This window comes from Pezoporus occidentalis, unplaced genomic scaffold (genome assembly GCF_034315485.1).
Source record: "Pezoporus occidentalis ecotype Australia unplaced genomic scaffold, CSIRO_AGI_Poc_V1 ctg254, whole genome shotgun sequence".
Classification (NCBI taxonomy): domain Eukaryota; kingdom Metazoa; phylum Chordata; class Aves; order Psittaciformes; family Psittacidae; genus Pezoporus; species Pezoporus occidentalis.
In genome coordinates this window covers 159781-181156 of record NW_026914437.1, presented here as the reverse complement: position 1 = coordinate 181156, position 21376 = coordinate 159781, and the positions used below count along the sequence as shown (strand labels likewise).

The 21376-nt window shown below is 45.4% G+C and overlaps 2 protein-coding genes and 1 long non-coding RNA gene across 21 annotated transcripts in view; all 3 read right to left on the bottom strand.

The window, feature by feature from the left end:
* Positions 1-5067, bottom strand: part of ABCC3 (ATP binding cassette subfamily C member 3) — a 50092-nt gene extending 45025 nt beyond the window's left edge. For all 3 annotated transcript variants that reach the window (XR_009965776.1, XM_062623539.1, XM_062623540.1), the window contains exon 1: positions 4915-5067. Coding sequence is in view for 2 of the 3 variants with exons in the window: in XM_062623539.1 (XP_062479523.1) it covers positions 4915-4944 (30 nt within the window). In the remaining variant the exon portion in view is untranslated. The remainder of the gene's footprint in view (positions 1-4914) is intronic.
* Positions 5068-10115: 5048 nt separating this feature from the next.
* Positions 10116-11499, bottom strand: LOC134166163 (uncharacterized). Of its 3 annotated transcripts, none has more exons than XR_009965779.1 (3): positions 11359-11499; positions 11081-11258; positions 10116-10204 (listed from the first exon to the last, which is right to left on the bottom strand). It is a non-coding gene; the product is annotated as an uncharacterized LOC134166163 (long non-coding RNA). The 3 variants fall into 3 exon arrangements; XR_009965778.1 differs by lacking the exon at positions 10116-10204 and adding an exon at positions 10237-10324; XR_009965777.1 differs by lacking the exon at positions 10116-10204 and adding an exon at positions 10243-10324 and having other exon boundaries at positions 11016-11258.
* Positions 11500-14073: 2574 nt separating this feature from the next.
* Positions 14074-21376, bottom strand: part of CACNA1G (calcium voltage-gated channel subunit alpha1 G) — a 140791-nt gene continuing 133488 nt past the window's right edge. For all 15 annotated transcript variants that reach the window (XM_062623522.1, XM_062623523.1, XM_062623529.1 and 12 more), the window contains 2 exons: positions 21124-21293; positions 14074-17425 (listed from right to left, as the gene is read on the bottom strand). In XM_062623522.1, the coding sequence (XP_062479506.1) occupies positions 16574-17425; positions 21124-21293 (1022 nt within the window). In that variant the 3' untranslated portion in view covers positions 14074-16573. The remainder of the gene's footprint in view (positions 17426-21123; positions 21294-21376) is intronic.

Genomic DNA, 21376 nt, shown 5'->3' with positions numbered 1-21376 from the left:
TGGCAGAAGGTGAAGCTACTATATAAAGAACAGCCAGTCTGGACCATACCATCCTACTGCAGAATCCCTCCTTTGCAATGACCTGCTACCACCTTTCCCTATGTTATTCTTCTGCTGGAACTAATTTAATTGAAAATATAATGGATTAATTGAAATCCAGTGGTTTATTATTCATTCAGGGCCAAATCATGTAAGTTCTGTGGTTTTTAATGTAAACTTGTACATGCTACAAGAAGTTCATTTATCATCTTCCCTGAAAGAAACAGTTCTTCCTTACTACAGCTATCCTAGGTCATCTTGAACTACAAAAAACCTAAGCATGACAAAGCAAAAAGGGAAACTATGCAGAGGGGAAACTGGTGGCTCTTTGAGCCAATAGAGCAGGAAGTTGCATTTCCAAAGAGCAGAATGACTTTTAGTCCAAATATACCAAAATATCATTGAATGACTCAAGGTGAAGGAATATTCACAAACCTAAAGGTTAAAGGGGTGCCTGTATGAGGCTGCCTCAAAGACAAGACTGAGGTATTGTTTACTTTTGAGAGTTGCTGCAACTTCCTGTTGAATTACTCAACAGGCTCTGGATGAAGAAGGAGCCAGGACTCTACATAGGACAGGAAAAAAAAGGACATCTCTCAGGACACCAAGACCCAGGGTAAGCAAGGCAAGGGAGCTCTGTCTGCTAAGCAGGATCAAAAGGAACAAGCCTGGATCACATCCAGAACTGAAGTTGTGGTCTCCCCTTTGAAGTGTTCTATCACTTGTCTTCCCATTTCCTATATATGCTGTTAAAAAAAAACCCCAAACCACCACCAAAAACACAAGCTGCTGCTTAAGCTTAGGCAGCATATATAGGAATATATGGCCAAGGAATATATAGGAATATATGGCCAATATATAAGTCCAAGGTGCTTATGAGCCATCATCCCAACAGTAACCAAGAAAGACAACACGCCTTTACACTAGGGTAGAATTTGGCGTTCCAAGCTCATGCTGTTTCATCACTAAGTCAGAACACTTCTACAGCAAACACTCCCTAGGAAATCACTTTGCTCTCCTCTCGGAGGAACTGCTCATGTGTTACTACAGTGGAGGACGTAAGCACCAAACAAGTGATAATTCACCAGTATCTCATCTCAAGAACAGAGATTGTGGGTTACATTAATTGGCACGCCTCTCTAGCACACTTTCTATCACATAGTAGATAGGTGACACAATAAATAGGAGGTAATTATGGGCAATAGTAAACAACACACCCACCTTGTGTGGGTATGCACTTTCACATTCAGCTCCCTAAACGCATTTAGACAGGAACAATTAGCTTCAAATTCTCAATTGAAATAGATAGTTTTTAAGTGTTCAGATTAAGAGATTGTTCACAAAGAGATGGCTCATAGTGCATTTGGAAAATGCTCTGGCTGTTCCTCTCTGATATATAAATACCCTATATTTTAGTAGTGATTTACTGATTCCACATCCAACAGCTAATGCAGTAGCTCGAAGCCAAAAGCTTCTATAGATTTCTAATGTGACCTACAGCTTTAATTTCTTATTTCTAAAATGGGCTGAACAGGAAATGATTTTGCCTCTGCACAAACACAAAAAAAACAAACCTGTTGACATTTCCAACAAAATTCCCCACCCTGCATCAGGGTGAAAAGTTGAAACCTTCCCACTTCTGATAAGCCCAAAAAATCCAAGCTAAATCACTCATCTGTTAAAGTCGATATATTTCAATGTAAACGTTTTCCTGAGCTAATTCCAAACTGCTTTGTTTTGATTCGGGCCTCCCTTTAGCAGAAAAGAATTGTAGTTGATCTGAACTCCAAAACAAAGAACTGTTTAAATTGGAGCAGCACATTTCCTTTCACTCTAAACAGCTTTAAAACTGACACCTATGTCATTCAGCTTCCAGAAATACCTAGGCTTTCTTTGCCAAAGAACAGGGAAGGAGTCTAAGCTCATCAGCTATGAAAAGGTGAATATGAATGTTGGTTCCCATTTTATCAAGTTCTTGATCTGAGCTGCAAAGTTGAACACCATTAGTTTGTGTGCACAGGTAAGTGACTGCCTTTCACCTTGTTCTTCCTTCTTCAAGTGTACAGCAGCATGAGAAACCTTATGGGTTTCCCTCATGGGAAATATGCATATGTCAAAAAGAAGCATCTACCTATGTTTTCTTATGGAACAGCACATTTGCATGGCAAATCACTTCAAGGTAATCGTCATCTACATGGTCATTACTTGAAATCTCTCATTGAATCAGTTAAGTGTAATCACACTCCTGTTAACAGAGAAAATACCACTGAAACCAACCAAAAATAGGGTGTAAGACTCTTGGTCACTGAGCTCAAGCTGCTGGTCCCCAGGACACATGTTCCATTTCACACAGTTATTGAGTACCATTTCTTCAAGTAACTACACAGGTGGAAGGTGGTTTTGACTCTAAACAACTCTGGATCATTCTGAAGTAACAGAACAGGTCTACCTTTATTACTAAGCTTACCCATTTATTTAAGGAACACTACTGGGCTCTTTGCAACCAGTCTCCTTTTATTCCTTAGTAATATGTTTAAGTAGAAGTATGTGATAATTACACAAAAAAAAACACCAAGTTTCTGGAGAGCCTTGTAACACATACCTGACATCTTCCTTAGAATCCCAGACTGGTCTGGGTTGGAAAGGACCTTAAGATCATCCAGTTCCAGCCCCCCTGCCATGGGCAGAGACACCTCACACTAAACCATGTCACCCAAGGCTCCGTCCAATCTGGCCTTGAACACTGCCAGGGATGGAGCATTCACAACTTCCCTGGGCAACCCATTCCAGTGCCTCAGCACCCTCACTGTAAAGAATTTCCTCCTTAGATCCAATCTAAACTTCCCCTGTTTCAGTTTTAACCCGTTACCCCTTGTCCTGTCACTACAGTCCCTAATGAAGAGTCCCTCCCCAGCATCCCTATAGGCCCCCCTCAGACACTGGAAGGCTGCTATGAGGTCTCCACGCAGCCTTCTCTTCTCCAGGCTGAACAGCCCCAACTTCCTCAGCCTGTCTTCATATCTTCATACAGGAGGTGCTCCAGTCCCTGATCATCCTCGTAGCCCTCCTCTGGGCTTGTTCCAACAGCTCCATGTCCTTTATTATGGACTTCACAGTCTCAGACAGAAAACAAGTTCCTCTGCCAACCCAAACTACCATGTTTCAGTTCAACCGCCATTAATCACATCTGAACTATGGCTTGGAGCAAGGCTGAAGGTGTATTTTTAAATTACTATTTATGCTTTGTTGAACACATTTAGATCCCTTCATCATTTACACTGTAAGCAAAGTGGTAGTAATGAAAGTCTCTTCCCTGGGTTACCTTTAAATCACTTCCCACAAATTTAGTTTCCAATACGTTTGCCAATATCAAAACCTGGATGCACTACCTGAGCATAGCAGACACCACACACAGCACCACGAAGGGAACAGTGCTTGGATGTAACTGTACTGCATGAAATACAGGATGTTGAGTTTATCTCCTGCTCAAAACCAGCAAAACTGCCTGAACAATCCATATCAATGTATCAATAAACTGTTATCAAAAGCTTTGGCTACAAAGAGTAGCTGCACTCCACGCCTCCCCTGAGAAGCTAAGACACACTTCTTGAGGCAGACAACAAACCAGTGAGCAGTGTTGAGCTGTTTGTGCTTGTTCTTGTTCTGTAAGTGTTTATAGTAGAAATAGAAGGTGAAAATACTTGTTCGAGCAAGCTTATCTGCCAGCTGTTGTAGCAGAGAGCGTGCAGAGAGCTCAGAAACGAAAACTGGAACTGAACAAAGAAGGGTAACCAAGGGGCTCAGGAGCCCAAGTCCTCTTTTGAAAAGTAATGTTGGACCAGTTTTTGAAAGACAATTAGTTACCTGAAGATGGAGCTGGGCATCAAGTCCTCACAGCCAATTGCTTGTGTTAGTCTTTAATAGCTTCTAGAGTGATTCATCTTCAGACATTCCTTTTCATTCTTGCTTATCTTTCTTTGGGGGAAAAAAAAAAGTCTCCCTTGGGCTAAATCAGTGTGAGAGATGTAAAGACTGTGATTTCTTGGAGGGCAGTTCCAACTTCAACCCATGGCTTCATACACCAAAGAGAGGAACGCAGCACACTGCATCTTGGGGAAATACCACCCCAAATACTTGTTACAGCATTTACACGTTTCACTATCAGAGCAGACTGCAGCAGCTATTTCCAAACTTCTACAACCCCAGTGTGTGCTGCAATCAGCCTTTCCAGAAGGGTGTCGGCTCCAAATACTAACACAAGTCACTGCAATCCTCCAAGGCTTGTGGCCACCTTGGCTGCTGCGAACCCATCACTCTTTAGCAGTAACAAAGCACTGGGCAGGGAGCATTCCCACTCATCACAGTAGTCCTGAAGAGCAGCAGCAACGCTAAAACAGGACCCTCACAAGAAGTCAATGGCTAAAACAGCACCCCTAGGAAGGTGTTACCAGGGTCAGAGGTGGACTACCCCTGCTAGGAGAGCTGGGGAAACACCGCATCTCCTGCGATAAGGCAGGAGCTGCGGGTCTTGGCTCCAGCCTGGGGATGTTGAACGCTGAACAAGAGAGGCGCTGCGGGTCCTGCTCCTAAGCCGGCTACCGGAACAACCACCGCACCGGCTGCTCTCGGGACGGCTGCCGCGGGGACCCGGCACCAGCGGGCAAGAAGCAGCTCAGCCCCTCCGAAGCCGCAGGACCGACCTCTCCCTGCCCGCTCCGGCCCCTCCGACCCAGCGCTTCCCGCAGCCGGAGCCGAGGGGGCCGGTCCGTGCTTCCCGGCCCCTCCGCGGGCGCGTCCCCATCCAACTTTCCCCGCGGGGCAGGAAGAGGGGACGGAAGGAAAGGCAGAGGCAGAGGCGGCGGCCGCGCTGCTTACCCAGAAGCGGGACCCGCAGAAAGCCTCCATGTCCGCGGCGCGGAGCCTCCTCCAGGCCCACGCCAGGCACCAGCCGGGGGAAGAAGCCGGCTCCTTCCCTCCTGGGCGGGCCGGGGGCGGGGAGCAGCGGCCCCGACGCGCCCCGTCCCACCCTCGCCGGCGGCGGCGGGAGGCGCCAGCGCCACCGCCCCGCTGCCCTCGCCCCCTCAGCCGGGAGGCGCCGGCCGGGACCGCGCCGCCGTAAGCGAGGACCCCTCGGGCCGTGCGGAGGTCCGAGGGCTGCGGCGGGAAGCGGGGATGCTGCATTCCCTCCGCCGCTGGAACCGGGCATTGCTTTCCAATGGTGACCTCCCTATGGGAGGACCAAGCCCCCGGGAGAGCATTTCCCCTGTTCGGTGTGACTTGCTGGGATAACCAGACCCCTGCTCTTGCAGGGGGGGCACTGGTGGTACCCACATGGCAAGTGAAAGCCACCCAGAGCGGCTGTGTGGAGCTAGGGCATCTCATGGGGTTTGGGGCTGACCGTAACGGTCCATCCACGCCACTCAGACTAATGTTAACATCTCGGAGACACTTGTTGTCTCCCCTTTAGAGCATTGTTGGCTCAGGAGGACTTAAATAAGCACCACATCCCTCACCCTTCCGTCTGCAGCCTCTTGCTTCACTGATTCACAGACACTGATTGCTTCTGCTGCGGACAGGCTTAAACTAGTGGCATGGATCTGTTTCCGAGATCTTCCATTCAATATATTTCACATATATGTGTAACTAACAGTGTTTGTAGTGCAGCACCTTGGACACAATCTGTATTTCCCCAACCCATGATGCAGAAGCACTGTTTGCTTTCCTCTTGGCCAGGACTTCCCCTACAGCATTATTGACGTTCCAGCACCTGCTGTTTGTCCACTCACTCGCTGTAGCATCTGGTTCAATAACATCATCTTATGCAAAGCACCACACTTGGCACAAATCTACTTAAGTATTATGAGGGTTTGAGTTTCCTTCCTTTCTGGAAGGTGAGGAAGCATCAGGCAGAAGGGTGTTGTCAAAATACTCACCAGAAAGGGAAAGGGAGACTAGAAGCACAGAAGTATTGCTGTGTCCCAAAACTGTGTAATCCCAAAGAAGAAAATACCCTGCTTTTATGAAGCTCTAACAAAGACCACAGGGACTCTATGGGTGATACCCACTCAGAGCACTATCAGAGGAAGCCATGTGCTTCCCACGAACAATGCTGAGAAGTTGGTTTAGACATTTACTGTAATCTGGCCAAAGGGAGGCTGTTATTAGGGTGGGAAGAGAAGATCTTGCCCGAGACAAGGCTGTCGGGTGATTGCCTACAAGATGTGAAATCTCAGGCTGATCAACACAATGACATTGCAACCCTCTCAAGGAAATACTAGGGGAGCCTTAGCCAACGGGGTGAAAGAGAACAACTAAGGATATTGTGGGCTGTCTTTGCAAGTCTTACATTGAAACTTTTGTTCCGTGGAATGAATTGCATCACAATAAAAGCTTTAAGAAAAGGCAGGAATAGCTCCTTAATGTATATTATTATATTGTAACTCCTTAATAGGAAATTACTCCTTTATGGTTTTTTAAACCTTCTCTCCTCCAACATGTTGCTCCAAGAGAAGTGCTGAGATTTTGCTCTCTTTTGACACATGAACATGTACCCCTGTGTTTCTTGCACCGAGGAGCAGAACATGGTGGAGCTTGAGAACATGCCCAAAATTAAGACCAGCTCTGACATAAGATGTCACAGGTACAGAGGCACCTCGCAAACAGCTGCCATAGGCTGTGTGTACAGGAGGGGAGAGGTTTATTTTATCAGTGTACTGCACAGCTCCATTGACAAGAGCAGTGTGAATCTACCCCTGATTAAATTATTGACTTCAATGGAATTGCTCCACTGTATCCATAGAAGGAAGTCCTGTATTAGGGTATTGCTCAAGACCCTAAAGTAGCAGGTCCTAAATGATTCTGCCTCTTGCTTCATGCTCCTAATCCGTGGTGGGAATCCTGCCTTCAGAAGGAGCTCATGCCATTACATAGGGCTGCTACTGATGAGTGGGTGCCAAATGGGTTGCCTTTGCATACCCCGGGACAGCCACCAGGCAGCCAGCCTGGGCCTTAGAGCAGACCCTGCTGACTTGCACTGACGTTGCAGTATAATTACTGAGTTGCAGGTGCTGTCTCGCAGAGCAGGTGAGCAGTGAAGGGAAAATCAAAGGCAGGAATTAAGGAAATATTAAAATCTCAGACAGACAAGATGGGGGAAGCTTAAAAGCTCCTGGGAAGGGCCATGGTAAAGGATTCTGCTGAACCTGGTGCAAAGCAAAGCCTGAAGCACTGTCTCAGGCAGCTCACTTTGGTCTTGCTTCCTTTTGATGGTGGAAGACAGAAGTACCTAGAACGTGTCATTACTCCTGTGATGTTCCCCCAAAAGCAGGCTGGCTATGCAGGAAAATGAAATGGCCCCTTTGGTGTCACTGTCAGAGAGGGAGGCCATAAATTCACCAAACATTTATCCCTGGGAGTGGCAAGACCTGATATTGGTTCGTTCATTAACGTTTTCCAATCCTCTTTTCCATGCCAGTGCCCAGTAAAGGACTTTTCACCTGCTAACGCATAGAGCAAGTCAAGTCAGAGCAATCAGGAAGCACCTTCAAGGCACACCCAGGGCCAGGCAGCAGCAGGTTAGCTATCAACCAGAGCGATTGGCAGGGGCAGGACGGGACGAAACGTGAGAGAGAAGCTGTTTGTGTAAGCACAGGGCCAGGTATGAGGCCCGCTTCTCTTCACATTGCACCTCATTGCTGGTTTGCAGAGCACTGAAAGCAAAATGAAGTGTGACCGATTCCTCCTGAAATCCGTATAAAGAAGGACATTGAGAGCTGAGGGCTGGGGACAGCCTGAGCATGTGCAGCTCTGAAGTCACAGTTTTATGGTTAGCGACTATAAATATCACTTTCTTTCTCTGCTTGGAACCACAGACGCTCAGCTTTCTTTCCAAGACCCACAGAGGTGTCACATTTTACAGATGGCAAGAAAAAGAGGCTGCCAAAGTAGCATTTACATCAAGTCCCTATACATTTACCTTATAAGAAAGGGGAGGATGCCTTGTTTTAACACATGCAAGATGTGGACTTGTAACAAACTCTGTTTGAAGTCAACACTGCACGAGTAGCAACAGACTTGGCGTTTCTTCTTCAACAGTCAATGGTGTTGCATATAGCGTGCATCTCTCCTTGCAAGAAAGGATTTAACTTCCATTTCCTCATTTCTGGAAAGCTCAATGAGCAGTTTAGAAGTCCCATGATGAAACAGAGGAGGCAGTGGGCTGGGAATTTGCAGTCCCAGTTTTTACTCACAGCTCAGGTTTTGGGTATGCATCAGCTACAAGGCTTTGTAGGCAAGGAGAGGAAGGCAAGATTCCCCTGGCTGGAAAGGCAGCATAGGGAGGTTGGGAGCACAGTGAATTTGGCCTAAAGCTGCACTGTAACAGTCATTCTGTTGCCTGTGGGGTGAGGTGGGTCCACCTTGGTCCAGACTGTGCACCAAGGCTTTGTAAAAGCAGAAGATGGTGTATGTATGACTGCGTTTAATACCACCTTCCCCCTATACACGAGTGCTCCTACATTTCATACCAAAAGCCATGAGCAGAACCTAGACATGATGAAAACTGCCCAGGTCACCCCAAAGTGATCCTGGAGCAGGTCCAGAACTGACTAAACATACTGGGTGTCTGACTCTGACCTGATAACTCCCAAGTGTCTGCAAATGTGGATGGAAGCCACAGAAGGAACTTGGAGTGATGGACAAACAGCCACACACAAGCAGCACATGGCACTTGCCCCTTCTTGAGCCAAGATCTGCAGTACCCTACTTTAGGCTCTGACACAGCTGCCACAGTTTATCCTGTCCCCCTGCCAACCCAGCCACCCCACAAACCCCTCCTGGTTTTAATGGCCTGAAGCCTTTCCGGGTTTCACCACAAACCCAGCACACACAATTCAGTGGCTGCAGGAATCCAAGCACCAGGTCCTGCTTTGGTGCAATGAACATGGATTGGTCACGAGCCCTTGGCCATGCCGAGCTGGTGGCACCCAGCAGAGTGGTTCTACTCTGCCTTTGCAGGTGTCAGCACGGCACATGCTGCCCATTGCAGTATTATTTTTCCTTGTTGAGTGACTCCAGTATTAACTACTTCCCGATTTCCCCCAAAACAGCTGGATTCCACTTTCTGTTTCCGTAAAATAATTGTTAGCACAGTAAGTTATTAAGTGGTTTAACCAACCTTTTCATTTCCCAGCTGGAGCTGCAGGGGTCTTTGGTTGCATTATTTAGAGCATTAAATAGATATGGAAAGATAATCTATCCAGGACCTTTGAAGGCCTGACAATTATAGCATCCAGTGACTCAAGTAATAATAGAAAATGCCAGAGGATGTTGCAGGATTATACAGCGTGTTGTAAATATATCCAAAGCATTGAATGCAACGTGTAAAAACCACCTTAAAGTTCAATCACCCTCAAATGCCAGTGGGACAATGGCTTTTGCTGATGACACCGAAGACCCGGCCAAGCCAAACAGAAACAGCAGGTTATGGGGGACCTCAGGTGCACCCTGAACTAAGGCACACAAATATCCCAGCTAAATCACTTCATGGCATTGCCATCTAGTGACAAGCACTCGGCCTGCGCCCAGGCAAACCCTGAACCTCTGAGCAGCTCACCACATGCCACCCAAGACGGCACAAGACCTGCTTGATTCTCTCCAAGCAGAGGTTAAGCGCCCCATTCGAGCTCCACGGTTGTAGATTATCATAGCTGCTATGTGAGTGCACAGCCCACACGGGACTGGCAGGGATTGGCACGCACAGGGAGGGGTATGTGTCAGGTTGCGTGCTTTACACATGCTTAAAAGCAGGCATAAACATGTGCAGCAACAAACAAACCTCTTGGGTGCTGCCACAGCCTCCGAGGTGCTGGGCAGCCCTGGGACTGCCCCTGGATGGGCTGTTACCTCCCAGGGCTTGACACAAGCTTGAGCCATGCGGATGGGGAAAGGTGATGCCAAGGGCATGTGCAGCACCCTGGCTTCCAGCAGCACCCATGAGCACGCAGCAATGCTGGCAGGGTGCTCCTGAATCTGGGAGAAATCCCTCTCCTCCCCCTACTGCAGGAAGGGATTGTTCATAAAGGTATCACCAGCAGAGATAAAGATGTCATTGTCCCACTCAGTGCTTTTTGGGTCACATCTGGAATACGGGGTTCAGTCTTCATCCCTATTGTGTATATATCATGTATATACTCATATTGGAAAAGGTCCAGAGAAGGGACACAAAGATGATCCAATGACTGGTAAACCATGTGAGGAAGGGCAGATAGAACTGGGTTTGCTCAGCCTAGAGAAAAGGTTCAAGGAGACCTTATCACCATGTTTCATTATTTAAAGGGTGGCTACAAAAAAAAAGATGGAGACTCCTTTTTCCAAGGAGTCACATGGAAAAGACAAGGGGTGATGGGCACACCGGGGGAGATTCCAGCTGGAGGCAAAAGGAATATTTTTCCCAATGAAAACAACCAGCCACTGGACTAATCTCCCCAGGGAAGTGATGGGTTCCCCAGCCCTGCACACTTTCAGGATTCAGCTGGGCAGGGTGCCGGGACACCTAATTTAGGTCATGCTGTGCCTAGAAAGGTTGGACCAGATGATCCTCGAGGTCCCTTCCAGCCTGGGATTCTGTGATTCCATGATATAAGCTCAGTGGCTGAAAATCCCCGCGGAAGCAAAAACCTCCCTTTTCCTTCTCTCTTCCGCAGGATCCTTCTCGCCCCTTCCCTGGAGCCAGGAATCCCGCTCCCGGTAACGGGATGTCCCAGACCCGCTCCTTACCCCAGCCCACTAGATGGTAGCACAGCTCCGCGGACGGGCGCACCCGACCCCGGCCGTGGGCTGCCCACCCCTGAGCGGTCAGTTCAGGCCTCTGTCCCTCCAAACTGCACGGGCTTTAACCCTTTAACCTGAGGGCTCCTCACCCCCTAGAAGGGAGGAGGAGGGAGCCAGGTGCATTGCTTTAAATTGCCTTTTCCTACCTTATTTTAGGGAGGATTCTAGCACAGGTCGCATCTGAGCCTTGTTGGTGGGTCTCAGTTTGTACCTCTGGAACATCCACAGTACAAAAGGCACAAACAGGCCTTTCCTGTTTGTTCTCATGCAGCTCCTTGCAGGGTTTTGCAGAGCTCCAGCGGGGGGGATGCGCTGTGCTCACGGCTTTCCAGATGGGACATTGCTCTCCAGAAGCAGGACAGTTAGCCAAATTCACCCGAATGTCTCAACTAAGCCAGAAACAGATTAAATCTGAGGGGCTATTTCCCTAGTTGCAGCTGTAATTACATAGAAAACAACCCAGTTTCATGCAGCATCCAAGTAATTTACCGGAGTAACAAAGTGCCATGCCCAGGCTCTGGCAATTTGAGAGCATACCAGCAAGCAGCCAGCCTGGGTGGGATCCTTCTACAAACCACAGCAAAAAGAGCTTCGAACAGGAACACTTACAACAGAGAGCAAAGAAACAAGGTCCTGCGGAACACAGCTCTGGCAATAAAGGGATTTGACATTCCTGATAAGGAGTTAGCACAGGTTAAACTCCTCTGTGTGCAGAGAGGTGTGAAGTGCTTGAAGCTGTGAATTGCTCTGCTTCCTTGGCTCAGCTTATCTTAATGACAAGTGGATCCTCCAGCCTTGGAGGGGTGAGAAGGCAATGCAGTGGTTGCAGCCTGGTGGGGTTGACCCTGCAGCCCAGATAGCACAGATATGTTACAGAGCTCACCCCTGGAGTCCTGCACTGTGAGGATTTGCATGGGATTTTGCATAGATCCACATTTTCTCCCTATTTAAGGGTTCCTGCTGTTTTCTACTCAGAAATGACTATGATAAAGCCTTTATCAAAGTACCCTCCAAACAATTGCTCTGGATGTCAGGTTAGGGTTTCTCCTGCTGCAGAGCAATCATCAGGTCATTCACTGCGAAGTGAGAAGGCTGCAGAGAGCCCAACTCCTTCCAATGGCCGCTCCCCAAGAGAGAGGACACTCCACGTTAGGAAATCTTACCCACTAAAGACCACTGAAGAGGGTGCTGAGGCGCTGGCACAGGATGCCCAGAGAAGCTGTGGCTGCCCCATCCCTGGCAGTGTTCAAGGCCAGGTTGGACACAGGGGCTTGGAGCAAGCTGCTCTAGTGGAAGGTGTCCCTGCCCATGGCAGGGGTTGGAACTGGGTGAGCTTTAAGGTCCCTTCCAACCCAAACCATTCTATGGAATGTTTCAGGTGGTACCTAAGCAGCATTTGGGGTCCTCACCCACACTGCCTTGGAGCACACAGTCTGCAGCTCCTGGAGCTGTGCCATCCCCACCAACTCCTGCTTTACAAGGAACTAAACGCCTGCAGAAGTGGTGGAGAAGAAGCTGCTGTGCTTCAGGCTGGAAATGCTGAAGCTGTGAATGTGGAAAAGCCCAGCATCATCCTCTTCATAGTAACATGTGCTAATGGACAGATCAAACGCCCCCCTTCCCCTGACTCCTTCCTCTCCTCTGGACCTCTGCAGCCTTGTTAAGCGACTTGCCGAGCCGCCCTTTGCCAGTGCAATAAAACATGCAGACACGGAGCTGATGGTCTTGCTGGTAAAACAGCACATCTCAGGCCAGATTCCCTTGCGGTGTCAAACCAAATTGCTTCACAAAGGGCCGACATTTCACAATCTTCCTTTCAACTTCCCGTCCGCCGCTGCTATACAATACCTACCCCAACTGTTCGCAATTAAAACATGACCAGGGATGTGACCGCTCTGAATGATACAGATTATCATCATCAACAACAACAAAGGGAAGTGCACGGTTGTTTTCTTTTCAAAAGCTTTTAATAGGACACATTTGTTTTTGTCATTTGTAAAGATTTACACTCATTTTTTTGTCTTTTTTCTTTTTTCTCTCTTTTTTTTTTTAAAAGGAACGTTTTAACCCAATTTTCCCCATGAATACCACCTTTTGTTGCCCTGACCAAAAGACCTCGTTTTGGCCTATATACCTGATACAGTATAACAATATATTAACTATTAAATACAAAGTTCTATCATATATACTAGGTTGTTACGGACATTGCAATGGTACTGTGCCTACTCTAGTCACCTTGTGTTATAGTGTACATGGGTTATTATAGCCAAAGGGGCAGAAAAGGGGAGCCTGGGGCATAGCCTAATTTACAGTGGTAATGCTTTTGTTTTCGTTTTCTTTTCTCCTCGAATACACCTTGTGCTGAGTGCAATCCACAGAAGTCAAAAACAGTGTTTTCCTTGCCCTCCTCCAAAATATCTACAGTATAAATGTCCTGTAACCAAGCTATGAAAAATCAGTTCTGTGTGCCAGGGCCTGCAAGAATGGAATTCCCATCTTTCCAGACACATCTGCAATCTCTTTTTCCCTATGTATCAGACTGGCAATAGCAGAATATCCTCCTCCCACCTGTATACAGTAAATCCACAGTAATAAAGTGCTGGTGTGCTTGAATGAATTGGATAGCCATGCGACTACTTTACCATCGATAGGGGCTGAGTTTTGGGGGTGGATGTTTTGTGTGGGTACAGTTCTCCAACAGTAATAGCACTGCAATATCGTAGAACTTGAGTTTAGCTGCTTATTTCTAAATGCGACCTGGATGCAAGCTCTGAAACTAGGCTATACACGCTGTAATACAGTAGGTTTGGCTCCAGGTTTATGTAAAGAAACTTGTAGATAAGAGCTGCTTCTGTTCCCAAGATGCTACGCAGACTTTTAACAATTTCTCTATAGATTTCTACAAAAATATAAAAAGTTCTATCAACATAACCATTCTACAGAATTCCGGTGGATTTTGTACATTTTGCTTAAAAAAAGTCAAATTCTATAAAACCCCCCCAAAGGTATTTAAAATTAGCTTAAGATTATTGCACACGCTGCAGTACATTTGTATTTGTCTTTCAAAAGGGCATCTAGAAAAAGCTTGTCTGGTTTAGAAAACAAAGTATTTTACATGGATTTCTTTTCCTGAATGCATCATCTTAGAGTAGTTTTTTTACTGGCTCGCCTTTACTGAATAGTCATGTGTGATGTAAATGTCTGGTTACTTCCACAAACCTTGTCAGTGAGCAAAACCTCAGGTATCGGAAATAGAAGAGCCTTTAGGCTTTCTGTTACATTTGGAGTTGAGCATTTGGATTAACATCACCATTCTGTGCCATGATTTCAAGCTAAAATGTTCCATGGGGTTTTGGTAAGGAAGGAAACTGTACAAGTAGTATCATTCCAGTTATACAAACACAATCCTAATCATTAAGGAACCAGGGTTGGCAATTTCAGTGGCCTAGCTATTTTCCCAAATTATTTAGTACATGTGAAAGGAAAAGCTAAGGCTCATTATGAGGGTAAAACCAAAGAGGGATTAAGAATATTTCTCAGGCTTAATACACTGTAATTTTATTATTTCCTTAAATATGATCTGGGCGAAGAAGTGATGAAAGGTTTGTTTGAAATCATTGCTTTGAACAGGCTTAACTCTGGATTTGGACTGGCATATCAAAGAGAGCGGTCTCCATGTGGGCCTGTGTTGAAGAGGGGAAAATGTCCCAGCCAAGAATTAATCTAAGTGCAGTAAATAGTACAGAATGTTAATCCTCCTACCTCAAATACACCAATTGCCTGACTTCCTGCTGAAAGCCCTTACATTTCTCCAGGACATCTAAATCAATAGGGATTGTTTATGGAATAAATGTCCGCAAGTGGAAATAAAGGAGCTTAAGACCTCACATAGGCTGTTAGGTAGAACAGCATCTTCTCCTTGCATGGATACTTGAAGCTAATGCAGACAGATGTAGTCGTAACAGTCTAATCTCTGACTGTTGTGGTGATTTGAAAAGATCAGTAGTTCTCCAAAAGTTACAACCTCCCAACTGACAGAATTAGCACAAATCCTCCTCTTGCCTGTGCTGGTTTAAAGACATGATCCAGTAAAGCCTTATCCATGTACGCAGTTTGAAACTTGTGACTATTCGCACACTTCAAAGCATGCCTGCAGTCTTATTTAACCTACATCTGAATGTGATTTCATGGAGGTTGAGTGAATTAATGCCTGGTTTCCATCAGTGAAGAGCGGGAGGTGTTGAACCGGGCCAACCTCTCACGGTTTTCAAGCTGTGCTGTCCAGTTTTACAGTTTGTTTTTTGCAAAGGACATTAACAGGGAAGTAAACAGTTAATTTCTGAGATGAATGACATGAAGGACATGTTATAAAGTAAGGACATGAGTTCTGGTTTTATCTACTTTGTATCATGATGTCGCTGCTTAAGGCTTTTGATAGATTGGAAATAACATTACAGTCAGGGTCATGTAAATTAACTGTAGCAGTGACAGCAAAAAAAAAGGACTTTTTAACTGAAAATCAACAGTTATTTCGGTACCTACAGACCTTTTTACACATAATCTGTAAAATAACTTGCAGTAGGCCTCAAATCTGTTGAACACAGAAGCGTATGATATTAATTTTCAAGAACTACTTAAATACAAACCAACCTCAAGGCAGTTTAAGCAAGAGCTTAACTTTAAACATGTGCTTACGCCCACTGTTGTGTCATGTCTGCACTGAATTCACCCACCAGATCTTAAATATGGCTCTACCCTCCTTTCCTCATGGGCATGGAAAGGAGGAGCTCCACTGCAAACAGTGGGTTTATAGAGGTGTAAAACTCAGCAAAAGGAATAGTCTGTCTTGGAGACACTGGAAAAACACCTCAGGAGTGACTAAGGTGCTGCACCAATTTCCTGGGAAGGTATGAAAATCAGCCATTGACATGGGTTTGTGAGTCATGATCTACAATATCCTTTAGTGACTCAGTATGGTGTACGGTTAAATGGCTCTACATTCACCGTCTTCAGGCATCTATCCGCATGTTGGACCTTCCTGGGTTCATGCATTTGCTTTCATACTGGATGTTCATTTTATGCAAGATTGGATTTTTTTTTCTGTTAGAAAATCGCCACTGCATTTCTACACTATCCAAAAAAATCGTCTCCCCAGAATATCATTGGAGTCCAAGGGGAAAAATAAATTACATTAAATAATCCTTATTTACTGCTGACTGTGGGTTACATTTCCTCTGTAATGCACTAATTTGCTACATTTTGTGCTTTGCAAAAAAAAAACAAAACCCAAACAAAACAAAACAAAAAAAAAGAGAAGGGATTAAATATATATTTTTTTTTTGTTTAGGTTAAAATACTCATAAAAACCAATTTTACCTCAGAAATATTCTGAGATACATAAAATAGAAGAAAATTAAATGAGTCTTTAGTCACAAAATGTACTACATCCCGCAATACTAGATTCAATTAATTTAATAAAATATAATATACATATAGATTCTGCACATTGTATTGCTTTTACCTAAGCAGAACATATGCTTAAGTAAGCGTGATATAGGTTAACCACTTCTTTAACCAGCTGGTTCTTTAATCTTTCTTTGGAAATTTGTTACCCAGTGCCATGTTGGAATACAGAGTTTCTTTAGGTTTTTCTTTTTCTATTACATGAAAGGAAGAAAACATTTGGCACCAACAGAAAAGTAACTCAGGGGTCCATTTCCGTCTGATCAAAGGAAAAGCTAGGAAGTGTCAACAAGTCTTTCTTTGGGGTAGGAGATGTTGACATACTGTCTGGAAGCAACGAATCCCCTATATCCATGGAATCCTTGGACTCACAAGATGGAGCACGCCGTCTCAAGCAAATGTCTCCACTGGCAGGTGAGATGCTGTGAGGTCCTCTAGGTAGCAAACTCTGTCCATCGGGTGGGTCTATAGATATACATGGAGGGCTCAGTTTTTTCTTCTGCCGTGTCCCTTGCAAGCCTTCCATTTCACTTACCACCTGACTTATGAAGCCAGAAGAGCTAGAAGTGGAATGGTGCTGGGGGCTGTTTTCCATCGAACAAATTTCAATTGAATGTCTCCTTTGATCATCCAACCAAGAGGGTGGTTTTTTGAGAAGACCCTGGGTGTCTACACTGTGGTACTTCTTCAGGTCCTTCAATGTCATGCTGCCGGTATTGCCTACGTTCCTCTTAGGAGTGAGAGGCTGAACCTCTGAACAGGCACTCGAGGCTGTACAAGTTTCTGAAGGCTCCGAGGAACTGTTTATTTCAGACACTTCTTGGTCCATTGAATCTCCAGGTGTCTCCTGACACGCGTCTGCACAAGCAGCACACGATGCTGGTGCCTGCTTTGAAATATTATACTGATTGTGGGAATGCTGCTGCGTACGAACGCTTGCCCGGCTCCATGCAGCCGCCTCGTTCGCTTCTGAGGGCGTCAGAGCCACTGATGACTCCTCCTTGGGCACAGCGGGGACATTTGGGTCAGAGAGTTCACTCACCTCAGCGTGGAGATTTTCTTTGCTGTCCAAAGAGTCGTTCCGGATAGCCATCTGTATCGGAGCGCAAAGGGATTGGGGAGGAGGGGTGTTGCCAGATGAGAGAGATAGATCAAACATAGGTTAGTAGCAAGCAAGGCACAGCATTTATAGGGCACTCAACTCTGCTGAGATACCTCAGCACAGACCCACTGATTCCTATAATGACCTGCGTTATAGCTTCTAGCAATTCCCATGCATCAGAGGTCTGTGTGTTTATCCCTGTGTAAGCAACAGCAGAATTTGGCCCTTCAGTCTTCATAAATGGTTGACCTTTAGTTTTCTCCCCTAAGGACGGAGGGCTGCAAAACCAGAATGCCTGCACCCAAACTGAGACCCATTCTTGTTATGCAAAGGATGAGGATGCAAAGCCCTTTACAATTTCAGCAGCCCAAGTATGAGCAGGAGAGGGAAGATGTGCAGGTGAGCCTGTGTATTCCCTTCTCTAGCACAGGTGATGCTGAGGGCATGGAGCAGGATCCCCAGAGCCAGCAATGCCAGAGCAACCACGTTCTGTGCCAGCATCAGAGCAACAGCCTGTCCCTGGCTTTGGTCCCCAGGCTGGAGCCACAACTCTGCACCATCTTAACAGCAGGGGAGCTGGAAAACATGGAATCCAAAGCTGGACTTATAATAATAACAAGCTCTAATTATAACAGCTTATTCTGATGCTTAAGTTTAGGCTTCCTAAGGCACATTTTGCCTTGGCTGTCTTGAGCCATATGCAGCATCAGTGCCTGCTGGCAGAGAGAGCCTATGGCTAATTTTGAAGGTTTTGTCTTTTCACTGCACTGCATCCCTTGTTAAAAGGGTTTATAAATCAACCTCATTAACTGGCCCTAAAAGGCAGAGTCTCAGTTTGAGAAGACTCTTAAATGATCTTAAAGATTAAAAACTTCCCAGAGAAATGAGTAAATGTGTGCAGCTGGTCTCAGTTTTCACCAAAGTGGAAAGAGATGGAATTCCTCACGCTGAGGAACACTTCTGTGACAAATCTCCCCAAAATGATCTTAGAATTTAGATAAAAATTGTCCCGCAAGGATCGTTTGAGCCAAATGATCTCTATTGAGGCAAAGCTCTCATCAGCTGCAGTACGCACGTGTGTGTGTGCAGAATCATGAGTCTATTGCTGCATGCACACATTGGGCTCCCTTTGTCATCAGTGAGAATATTTAATATGGCAAACCAGTTTGTCCAATGCTGGTGAATCCTTTCCAGTTAGAATTTTAGAGCATAATCCTGGCAACTAACCACAGTCATGAGTGGAGCTAATTCTGGTCTCCTCAATGCCAATAGTTTTATAGTGAGCGTTTGCGAGAGGAAATCATGTTCACGTCCTAAGAAGAGACACAGACCACACAAAAAAAGTAGAATACAGAAGCAAAAAGTAACTATTGCCATTACTTTTGCTTCTACACCAACCTGTGTTGCACAGAACGACAGTGTTAGTCACCACCAGCTCTTTCTTTCCCTACCATACCAGCATCTTTGGTAGCTGTTAGGAGTAACTGTTTGTACAAATGTTTTACTGGTTTGTTTCAAAATAAAAGGACCCTCTGCCATCCCATTGGGGTGTACACCTGTAGTAGCCACAGCTTGGAGTGGACTACACCTTGGATACACAGTCCTGGAACCAGAAAATCAATATCGTTTCAATCTCAGGTAGCATTCCCTTGGAGAAAAAGCTTTTGTGCAATGCACTGCCAAGGAGCGTGTTCCTCAGCAGGGGCTGTTCTCTCAGAGCATCCAATCCCCTCATCTTCATCTGTGAGTGCATCGCTAATTGTCAAACACTCCGGAGTCTAAACTGCACATTACTGTGGGGTTGTTGTTCACTCTCCAGCACTCTGGAGGGAAAGGGAGGCTAAGCACACAGGTTTTAATGATGGAGGAAAGTGCACGGACCAGGTATGTGGTGAACAAGATTTATCTATACGCAGATTTTAGGAAAGGAGAGAGGGGGGTGAAGGGGAAAGGAGAGAAAGAAAAGAAAGAAAAGAAATCAGAATTACATGCAATATAAGTAACAATAAGGAAAAATGGGTACTGCAAACCAAAATGCTTTGCTAGCTTGGGCCGTTATGGTGTGCTAGTAACAAATTAGTGGTGGCAATAAAAGGAGCCAAGCAGAAAGCGCTTGAGCAAGCAGAAGTGAAGGGAATTTTGCTTCTTTAAGGACCAAGTTTCACAGTGTCTGGCTATCTAGACTGCAATTAACAGCAACAGCAATACTGCTCTGTTGCCAGGAACAACCTTAATGCTCCCATTAGCCACTGTAGGAGCTCCCTGCTATCTGGGAGCGTGCCCAAGGCAACACCTGACTAACCTTCAGAGGGACCTACTTTCCCTGTGGACCATATCTGCTCCCTGTCCCAGAGCTTTTTACTCTCTGAAATCTGATTCAGAGAGCATGCTCATGTCACTGTATGAGCAGAGAGGGGCGGAAGGGGAATAAATTAACATATACATGAAAAGGCTGAGAAGAAGCAGCCTTCAAAGATATGAACAAAATTAGGCTGAGGAAGATGGCTAACATGGTAATTTATTATAGATAGATCTGTTCAAAAGGAAGGGCCTGTTATTCATTAGAAAGCAAGAGAGCACAGTTATGAACTTGAATCGTGACATCAATTAGTTTCCGCATTAGCTGTGATTGGGGTAGCTGTCCAGCCCTGTGCAAAGGAATACATGCTAAGAATTTCTTATGTCAATTTAGTATTACAGACTAATGTAATTGTTAACCTTGGTACTTCACACTCATTTTTTAGAGCTTAATGAATCAACTGTCTCATTTGTCAATGTTGATTAAAAGATTAAAGAAATGGGAATATTTCATGCAGGTAAGAAATTGCTTTGGAAAAAAATAGAACCGATCTATTTTGTGTATATAAAATCAGGCATGAAACTACTGAAGAAAGCAGAGTTCGGGAATCAGACGTGCCTCTGGTCCTGATCCAGCTGCACAAGGAAGTATGCTCAAAAATGTGAGAGTGAAGCACAGAAGTTTAAGTATTTTACTATAAAAGATAAATTTGAACTTATGCTTCCAATCAACCAGACTGGAATCTTTGATTGGATCTCTTAGATCTTCAGTTGAATCACAATTTAAATCAATGCCAGGCAAAAACCAGAGATAAAACCACTTGCAAAATAAAATGTTCTGTTCTGTGTATACTCAAACTTTTCAAAAGCACACAGGAGATTGAAAATATTCAATTCTCACTGAAAAAAAACCATGCTTTCCATGATGGCTTTTCATAGGAGACATCCTGCTTCCTTTAGAGTTTTCCCCTTTCGAGAAACCAGAGGAGTCAGAGGAAGGGAGACCTGGGATGGAGCTTGTAATCCCTGTGTCCTTTCAAGCACTGAGAAAATCATAGCAGTCAAGAATTAGTTCCTTAACCCCAACAAGCCCCTGGGGAGCATTTGGCTGCATTTATGAAGAGGACTGAAAGAAAGAGAAAACCAAATGCTAGCAATGTGGAGAACATTTAGGCACGTTGCCAAAGGAGATGATACTCATCATGCACGTTCTTTGGAGACTCCTGGATGGCTTTCAGATCAAACTCCATCAACCTTTTAGTTATTTCTGTAGGAGAATTACAGCTCTCCCGAGGTTTCTCTGTGAATTCCTCCTTGAATTTAGAGCATGGTTAACCTGGAAATGCAACAATAGAAAACCTCTGCATGCTCATGATCATAAGTCTGCTTACCTGTCTGCGGAGCAGCCTTTCAGCAGAAGGAGAGTGAACCTGCTGGGAAACCTGGGGCTTGCTCTCCCTCACCAAATAGTCATGAGCTCTCATGTAGTGAAAATGGTCTTTTGGAATTTGCAGGAGAGAGCTGGTGTCCGCTGGCTGTGACTGCACCGATGCCTTGGAACCTTGCAAGAGGGAGAAGAGACAGAAAAGCAATGATCCCCTGGGGATGTGTCCTAATCTCAATGACCTTTCACAAAACACTGCT